The 10,072-nt window shown below is 45.8% G+C and overlaps 1 protein-coding gene across 1 annotated transcript; it reads right to left on the reverse strand.

The window, feature by feature from the left end:
* Positions 1–1,415: 1,415 nt before the first annotated feature.
* On the reverse strand, positions 1,416–2,405 carry LOC136993693 (olfactory receptor 6F1-like). Its single transcript, XM_067308529.1, has one exon. The coding sequence runs from the start codon at positions 2,403–2,405 to the stop codon at positions 1,416–1,418; it is 990 nt and encodes a 329-aa protein (XP_067164630.1).
* Between the last annotated feature and the right edge of the window lie 7,667 nt (positions 2,406–10,072).

A 10,072-nucleotide genomic window follows, 5' to 3' on the forward strand; every position in this document is an offset into this window, starting at 1 on the left:
GCAGGGTCTCATTCTGTTACTTGCAGTGTCCAATGACTTCTCATACCCACTAGTTTCTCACGCCCTGTTCAGTTATCTCAATCCCGAGCCAGAGCCTAGTCTGCCTGCATACCCTAATGTCATATTGCCAGTGGAGCTGTGGGCCTGGATGGGAAGACCCAGGGCCACCACATCCTTCCTTGTGGTGCAGAAGAACCCAGCCCAGAGCAAGATGACCCAGCTGCCCAAGAGTGCCCAAGTGCTCTGCTGGGCTGAGCTTTGGTCACCCAACATGCCATAGCTTCCCTGGGGTCCCACGTGAGGAGATGAATTTTCCTACAAAGATTTCACCCTTGTAGCCTTCCACCCTTTGGAAATGGGATGCTCACACACAAAATTTAAAAGAGCTGTGAAGGGCAATTCTGTCCCTCAGAGGCCCTAACAAAATGAAATGCTGATTAGAAACAACTACAAAGGAGTAAAGCAATGGCAATGTTTTCCCTTTCTCTGTGCTTTTTTTCTTCCCTGTGGAATGCAACAAAGGAGAAAAGGGATCTCTAAAACATGCTTCCTTTTATCAATGCTTCTGCCAATCACTTTGCCATGTAAAGACATGGATGGAGAAAGAAATGTAAAATAATGGGGGAATATATAATTTCATTGAGGGACAGGCAGAAAAAAGTGTTATAGGAGCATACTCAGTTTATTGGATATAATTCTTGATCATGAAAAACTCCTTTAGCAAAGAAAAAGAAGATAGAAAATGCCTAGTTATCCAAGAAGGAATACTTTTTTTTTTTCTTCCCCTTCAGGAGAATGCATCCTAGAGTCATCAATGGAGATAGATAAAGCAGGGCTTTAAACAGTGGACATGTCACACTATGTTACAAAAATGTGAATTTTTAAGAAACCTCCCTCCAAAGTGAATAATAAAACTATCGTCTGCATGCTATCATTGACAAATCAGTGAGGCTGTCTTCATCGCACTAATGAAACTGAGAAGTATATTATGGATTTGAATCCAATGAATCTGAACCCATTGCAGTGTCTGAGCTTAATTTTCATGCTGAGCATCTTCTGTTATTCAGGGAGAGAAAGTGTTTTGAGCTTTTCTCAACAACACTTGGACATTGTCCCCAGAGTTTTCAGCTAAATTTCCTGAGGTGACTTATGAAAACTTCCTTGTGTCAGCATGCACTGGCAGTCTATGTCCCAGTCCTAAGAAGTGTGTGTGTTCAATATTTTATTAATATTTTTTAGATTTTGTTTATAATAACTCCCTGTAACCAAGACACAGAATTCACGTTCCTTCCTTTCACTACTACAATCCAACGAGAAAATAAATCTCCTGAGGCACCTATATTTAATAGCTATATATATGTGTGTGTGTGTGTGTGATATATGATGCATAATTAGAACTGCTGTCATAAAAAGCATCATGACCGGGGGAAAAGCCAAACCTTTGCATGGCCGATGGCTTCCTTCAGGGCCAGCTTCACAGTCTTGTTTCTGAGACTGTAGATGAAGGGGTTTAAGAACGGGTACAGGACAGTGTTCAGCAAAGCTACAATTCTGTTGGTCTCCAAGGAAACACCTTCTGAGGGCCGTGCATAGAGAACAATGCAGCTTCCATATGCGATGGCTAAGGCAGTGAGATGGGAAGAACACGTAACAAAAGCTTTCTTCCTCCCAGATGCTGCTGGCATATGCAGAATACAGTGGAAGATGCACATGTAGGAAAGCAGGATTAAACATAAGGAACTCAGCACTACAAATGATATCAAAATGGAGTCTGCTTTCCAGAGCAGGCTAGTGTCAGAGCAGGACAGTTTGAATAAGGGGGAGTTGTCACAAAAATAATGGTAGATCTTGTTGGGGCCGCAGAAAGTCAGCTTTGAGAGGAGGACCAGGTGGTAACTCGAGAGTGTGAAGCCTATGACCCACGCAGCAACAACCAGGTGGGTGCAGAGCTGCTGCTTCATGATGGCAGCATAATGCAAAGGTTGGCAGATGGCAATGTAGCGATCAAAGGACATGACAACAAGGAGAGAGAACTCTGTAAAACCGAGGGCAAAATAGAAATAGGACTGGGCAAAGCAGCTGCTTAATGAGATTGTTCTCCTACCAGAGCTCAGAATCACCAACAATGTGATGGTTGTGGAGGATGTAAACCAGATTTCCAGGAATGCCAGATTGCTGATGAAAAAGTACATGGGGGTTTGCAGGCGGTGATCCACACACACAAGGAAAATGATCACTGTGTTCCCCATCACTGTTGTCAGGTATATGAGTAGAAGGAGCAGGGAGAGAAACAGCTGTAGTCTTTGATCAAGTCCTGAGAAACCCTCCAGGATGAACTCAGCAATCACAGTTTCATTTCCTGCTCCCATGCCCAATTTCAGTACACCCTGCTGAGACAGGAGCATGAAGAAATAAGTGTGAGAATTTCACAGTCTCCACGAGAGGGTATATCCTTCCTTCTTTGCTCCCTTGCTTGCTTCCTATGTAACATAGACAGAAATATTCCTCTCAGCCATTCATCGCACCCTGATTTCTCTGCTTCACATTTCACTTAGAGTCCTCAGAGATCTTACTGTCTTCTTTCTACCTTTTCCAAATGCTCACAAAGGATTCTTTCTCAAGAGCACAGTACTTTAAAGAGGCTGCAAACTATTTCATGCCATGCCTGGGAAATTCCCTGTTCACTTCAACCTATTGCAAACATCCATCACATCTGTGTTTCAAAAGCCAACCTAATCTCCCAGCAAAAGTACTTACTATTATCTGCAGATGCCAGTCCATCCATTCAGATAAGTATGTTGAAAGTTATTCCTTCTACTTTTCAGTACTTGCCTATTTTGACTTGGAACATCTGTGAGGCTGTTGATTTCAAAACAAGCCAGTACTGAGCATCTCTTCCGTAATCCCCTGCCTTCTTCCACAGCTTCTTCCTCTCTGTTTCTCCAGAAAAGGGGGAGAAATACGGAACAAGTACAGCTTGCCTTCTTTAATACTCTAAATAGTGAAACTCATGAGGGTTCCATTCAGTCATTGGAAATGTCTGTGTCAGACAATCTCATCTGACATCATTGTGCCCCAAAATAGAGTTCTTGCCAAACCATTGCCAATTGTTTCCATTGTTATTAAATGTCCTGACCTAAATGCCTTGCTTTCCCTTTAGGGAGGGGGGGAATTGTCTCCTCTTAAAGAACTTAAAGGCTGTCCTTTTGATTATTTGAAATAGGAAGGGTCTGCAACAAAGAAAATACTAAGTAGGGTTATATTTTAGATGCCTAAAAATCAGGCACTTCAGTTTGAGCAAATTAGCTTACTCCCATCTTGTCAATGCAGAGAGAGAGAAGAGTGTCTGGAAGAGACTGGTAACACCTCTTTTGCCTGCCGATCATAGTCTGGGAGGACCCAGCCTCTAGAGCTCTCTCTTTGCCTCTGTTGACTATATAGCAACCAAGGGAAAACAAGTGCAGACTCCAGCTGCTCACAGGCACCTCCAGTGAAGTTGATGAAACTCACTATTTCAGTCTCAAATCTCTTCATTTATTTAGTTATTTCTTTTTTAAACCAAAAAACACATCTAACAGAAGGAAGCCCAAGGAAAACATAGGCAATAAATACTGACATTTTTCCCTCCACCTTTGCATTTGGTTTTAGACATAAAAGGAAAGGAGCAGATGACTCCACAAATAGGATGCCTCAAAAATGCAAGGGCGGGGGGCAGAAGGAGATGCTGGGTTTCAAGCAGTGAAACAGAGGTTCTCCACAGACTCTGTTGTCCCCCCAGACCCTGGCTCTGAGTGTAGCGGGTGGCTCTTTTACAGAGAGTAAAACGGGAAGCTCAGTAGTAGGCAACACTTCATATTTGCATTGGCATTTTAACTTGGGGCTCAGGTTAGTCCTAGACCCCAAATGCTCTGTCTTGCTCTCTGCCTCCTGTCTGGCAGAAGGAAATCTCTGAAATGGGTTTATCTGGAAGATTTTCTGAAATTGAACCACTGGCTGTAATTATGTGAGCAAAAGCTCAAGCCCAGTCACCTACAACAATATCACTGTAGCCTCACTGAATCAGAGGTGACAGTCCCAGCTTCCCATTTGCTGGGTAAGTTCCAACACTCAAAATCTTGTGTTCTTAGTCTGCTGGATGTCACCTAAAATTGTGCTTCTCCCGAATGTACTTTCTTAGAGGAACCTGCAAAGCTGCTGAGAGCTTACAGACAAGCAGCTTCTCTGCTCACCACAGAGATAACCCTCTGTTGAACCCTTTTATCAGGCTTTGGTTGGTGCAAAGGATTTGCTGTATTCAGGCCCCACGTAGCCAAAAATGGAGCTACCATATGCGATAGTGACTATGGCAGTGTGAGATATACAGGTGAAGAAGGCTTCTTACGGCTTTCCCAGAGGGTATTCTCAGGACAGTGCATCTAGTGCAGGCATAAGACACAGAGGTCAGTGTGAAGGAGCTCAGCAACACAGCAGAGGAGAGAGCAAAGCTCATGTTTGAAGGTAGCTGGTGCCCATGCAGGTTGCTCTCATCAAAGGGATGAGGCCACAGAAGAAAGAGTCTCTTTATTGGGGACATGGTATATAAGATGGTGGGGCTGAGCAAGGACAAAGGTACCATCACCCAATGGGTAAAGATGAGCATAGAGCACAACCAGGGCTTCGTAAAGATGGTCCAGTGCAACGGGTTGCAAATGGCCCCGCAGCAGTCGAAAGACATCACAACAAGCAGGTTGAACTCAGCTGTGCCCAGGAAGATGGAAAGGAAGGTCTGGAACCAGCAAGCAGCCATGGGATGGTCTTAATCTCCAAGATGAGGCCAACAAACCCTTTAGGGGCAAAGGGAAACAAATATCTAAGAAGGAGAAGCTGCTGGGGAAGAGATATGCTAGGGGTGGAACTGGCTGAGCCAAATGATGGATATCATGACCATATTCCCCAAGGCAGTGAGCAGATAAATCACCCACGGCAGTGTCAAGAAGAGGATTTACATTTGAGGAGTGACTGAAAAGGCCTTGAGGAAGAATTTGCTAGCTATGGTATGGTTGGGAGGATCCATTTCAGAACCCAGTCAATTGAAGGTGTGACCAGACTAACTAATGTCACGCATGGTGAAATTCGTCTTGCTACCTTCATCAACTTTCCCTTCACTTTTCCTAGTCCTACTCTTCTTTCTTGAGGTGGAAGACCAGAACTGCACAAGGGATTCTCATTTTCTCTTTGTTTATATCCAATGCCATGAAATAAATGTTGATTCATCCCACCTACCTTTAGACACAGTAAATAACTCGCCTGCCTCACTTGCTTGCAGAGGCAGTCTGGACTGCTAGCTAAGAACCAGTACTTGGGGCAAAAGCTATGGAAATCAAGTTCCACATATGAAATTCAGGTTTCTCTTACAGTTATAACTGTGGCGTGGGTGGGTAACAGGCTATCAGGCCTGTGCCTGTGTGCGCACTCAGAGCACTCAAGTCATTAATCCGCTGGGTGGCCCAGGAACTCCCCCATCTAGTAGTCCACACAGGTAAGATGATGGACAGGTTTGAGACAGGGGATGGATTGAAATTAGGAGACTGACTGAACTCCTACCACCTTCCAAATTAAGTGTTGCATTAACTGGTGCAGGACTTCTCCAAGTGGATATTTTGGACAGTTCTAGAGATTTCCAGAGGCAGATCTTACTGTGTCTGGACCAATTCCTGTGCTTAATGTGGTGGGTACCATCACAGGTGGAGCATCTGGCTGTTTCAGAATCTCTGCAGCGGCTCCTGCTGCAGAACTGATTAAATTGTAATTAGTTAAGACCCTTGAAAATTCACAGTAGAAACTGCTCCTGCAGATGAAGCAGTGGCCATGTAGGACAGTCTTTTGTGCATTCTTAGGAGAGTTAGGAGATGCTTTGGTATGTAGTTTCAGGTAATCAGTAGCAATGGATCATGCATGTACTGGAGAGGTCACACAGGACCACAAGCCAGCTGGATTATAAAAATTCCCCAGAAGAACAGTTCGGGGAGTATAATCTGATCCAGTGGAAACCACTATTGGAAGGACCCCGGCAAAGGAGACTGCCACTGCCGTCTGGACAGCATCTGGACAGCCATCCTGTTCAAAAGATCTGATGCCTTTGATGGGGTCATTAGAGGGTGTGCCCCTAGGCTGCAGCAACCCCACAGTGTGGTGGTCCCACAGGCCATGGTGCAGCCAGGGTTCGTTAACTCTTGGGGAGCACCCCAGAGCAAACCCCTCTTCTGTGGGCTGCACCATCCGGAGTCCCACGCTTGCCTGTGTAGCACCTGTCACCTCACAAGCGCATACCCACTCTAGGTGCCTGCTGCTGGCCTATGGGCTTCAGAGGCAGAAGTTTCCTCAAAGTAACTTCCCCAGCCATGAACTACTGCTGGCCTATCAGGTACTCTGACAAAAGAGACCTCATAATCAACATCCACGCCTATCTGCCTGCTGCTGGCCTATCAGGGACTCAGAAAGACATGACCTCACAGTCACCTTCACGGCCATGTCTCTGTCACTGGCCTATAAACCTCTGAGACAGAAGTTACCTCACTATAACTTCCCCAGCTGTGAGACAAATGATGATTACCAGCTGCGCAGGCAGAAGTGATCTCAAAAGCACATATCCCAGCCACGTACCTGCTGCTGCCCTATCAACTGCTCAGGTAGAAGTGACCTCACAGTCACCTTTCCAGCCACATGTCTGCTCCTATCCAATCAGTTCAGCAGTCAGAAGTGACCTCATAGTCAACAGCCAAGCCTTGTTCCTGCAGCTGGCCTATTAGCTACTCTGGAAGAAGAGACTTCAGAATCAAAAGCCAAGCCATGTGCCTCCTGCTGGCCTGTCAGCTACTTACAAAGAATTAATCTGACACTGGTGATTTTCTGGCATAGCTCTCTTAGACACTAGTGACCTCACAACCCACACCATGGCCACACAGCTATTGTCACCTGCAGCTCCCCATGCCCTCCCCCAAGGTGGAGCTAGCTACTGAACAGCCTCCCTGACCCACGTCATACCCTCACAATGCTCATCGTGCAGCAAAACATTACGTACCATTACGTATCTGTTACTACCCCAAAAAAAGACTACCTTCTGCCTAGGTATTGCCTGCACCTTATCTGTGAGGTCATTTCTGCGTGAGGCCCTGATAGGCCAGTGCTATAGCCACGGCTGTTGTTTGTGCTTGTGAGGTCACTTCTTCCTCAGTGCCTGACAGGTTGCTGATGGGCCAATTGTGGCTGTTTGTAGTTGTGAGGTCACTTGTGCCTCAGTGCCTGACAGGCCACTGTTAGGCCCATAGCAGCTTGTGGGGGGATGCTCCCAGCTTCCCCCCGCATTTTGTGCCAGTTACAAGCACACTGCATTCCTGTGCCTCACACTCCAAAACAGAGGATGTCACGACCTTGAGATAAGGCCTGCTTGGATGTCAGGACCTTGAGAGACACCACCTGCTTTCACTGCTGTGGCAGTGTTAATTGTTGCAGTCTGGAATTAACTCCTTCTTACCCCAGCTATGGGATCTCTCCTTGGGACCACCACCGCAGTAGTAAAGCAGTCATTCGCAGTTGCTCAAACTCCTTTCCGCAGTGCTGAAGAGTGCTCAAGGCAGCTAGCCTGCCACTGGGCGTGTTCAGCTGCACCCCCCCACCCCATGACCGTGGGTGTGATCATCATAACAATGATGATGGAGAGCTGAACCCTGCAGCAGCCAAGAGCTAGGAACTGTGCCTGCGTGAAGAGAACTGCAACTGGCCTAGCGACTCCACCTCCACCTTCCCCTGAAGGGTATAAATAGGTTGGCCCTGGAGGCTGTCTTTGGCTCTTAGTGGGCGACAGTGGGTCTGCCAACTTGTGGAACCCCTCGGGACGGGGATGCCCTCCTGCAGTTACTTCCCTGGGATTGAGTGTACATTGGCCACCGAGGCAACGCATGGGTAAGTTCAATCAGAATCGGTTTGCCTTGTTCATTCATTTGGGTAGTTACAGTTAGTATAAATTAGCTAGCTTTCTCTGTTTACTAAGTAGTTATCGTTAGCATAATTTTTAGTGCAACTAGAAATAAGTATTCTAGTTGAGCTAAGTTTTTGTTAATAAGAATTGTTGCTTTGTACCATTGTAACTTGTGTAGTAAATTTTGATCTTTGAGACAAGTTGTGGAGTCATGCAGTAAATCTCCTTCTCCCACTCCTCCCCTCCCTCGTGCCACATGAAACCCACATGGTCCGGGACTGTAAGGTAGTCGGTCGTCTCGCAACACCCAGCCTAGACATAAAGCTTGCCGCCTTCCTCAAGGAAAGCGACACACTACAGATTACTTAACCATCTCAGATCATAAGCAAACATGTAAGTCACTACCTTCTGTAAGCTCCAGAAAAAGAAAAGCAACTCACAGGCACCCACTTAAGTAACGTCCTGCTAAAGCAGGGCTCAGGAACTAGGTCTTTCAATAAGTCTCAGCTGCACACTTCCTCACCAGGCAGTGAGGAAGGCAAGAGTCAGGTGAAGTATTTTGCAGGTGATACAAACATGGAGTCTTGCAAGTAGTTCTACTTCAGGAACAGAGACTTAAAGTGGTTTCCAAGTTTCCTCCTGGTTGCTTTCAAAAAGACTAGGTAACACTGTATGGATTCTTCAAACCTTCTTCAACAAAATCACTTCTTGTCAAATCTTTTGCTCCCAAACCCAACTGGTACCATCACTACAGAATCATCTCCCTCTTGTGTCAGGTGCACAAAAACTTCCTACAACAGAACTGAGATCCTTAACTGCACCTTCCACATATTTGCTGTCAATATACTACTCAAGTCAAGCAGAAAATATTGGGGGCTAGATGGTAAACATAAATCTATTCCTATAAAAATACATTCTCATTCTGGTATTTCAGAAGGTTAAACTCAAGCAGGCAAAACATTTGTGTCCTCCAGTTCAACTTTTAGCAAGACAGAAGTTTCCGTCGAGCTGTCTTCAGTCACAACTTGCCAGCATCAGCCTTCCAGCAGAGAGAAAGAACAATTCAACCTTCTCAATGTAACATTCAGGGATAACTACAGTTTAAATACCTGGCTACAATAACAATACCTGCTCTTAAACAGAAGCACATCCTGCTCCACGTTTAGGAGAGCACTCACCATCCATGAGACTCTTGTTCTGTCCTTCTTTATCAAGCACTTGGGGGAGTTAGAAGTAGACTGATCACACAAGAAGAGCCACTTTCTCTTCATAATTCAGAAAGGAATGGGGAAGTCTTGGATTTGCTAAAGCAGCCACAGCCAGGGAACATGGATGAACAGAAGGCAGAAGCAAGGAAAAATGAATCTGTGCTTAGATACCTCCGTCTCCAACAGCAATGCACACCTCCATGAGAGGGTTACGCTCTGTCTTTACAATTTAGGTTTAACCAAGGGCCTGGGAGAAAGGAATGAGGATACTGGTGTCGAGGAATATTGGACATAAACTGAAAAACTGGGCCCTAACCTGTAAATCCTTTGAAAATGCTCTCCATGCAAGGCTGTGTTCATGTCCTTCTCCTTGGTCTAGCGAGGACAGTGCCCATTTGTGGCCATCCTTTTACTTTCCTCCTTAGCAACTGCAGGAAGAACGGAAGCTATTGAAAAAGCACGAGAACTCTACATATACTTACCTAAGCTCAGGCCCTGCTCTTTTCATAGCCCTCTTTTCTCCCCATTCCTGGACATGACAGCTTGCTAATGTTCATAACTGAAAGCTGAAGAAAAAAAAGTCAAATTTTCACAGGTTAATCAAGAAAATTGAATGCTGCACTTCGGCAGCACAGTACAATAGCAGCTCAGGACTATCTGCTTTCCCCACCAGTTTCCCCACCCACACCCAGAGCATTTCATCTTTCCACTATGGGATGACATCAAGGGGCAGAAGGAGCATAGAAAGCAGCTTCTCTGCTCCTCTCCCTCCTCACCTGCTGCCTGGGGTTTCACTAGTGATGGAGCTCTCACAGCTCAGGGCTCCTCTGAACCTGCCAGGCGGCAGCGCTGACTGAAAACACCCCTCTGTGTCCCCAGAATGCTCACAGGCAGCACCTGACCCCAC

This window comes from Apteryx mantelli, chromosome 19 (assembly GCF_036417845.1).
Source record: "Apteryx mantelli isolate bAptMan1 chromosome 19, bAptMan1.hap1, whole genome shotgun sequence".
Lineage (NCBI taxonomy): Eukaryota > Metazoa > Chordata > Aves > Apterygiformes > Apterygidae > Apteryx > Apteryx mantelli.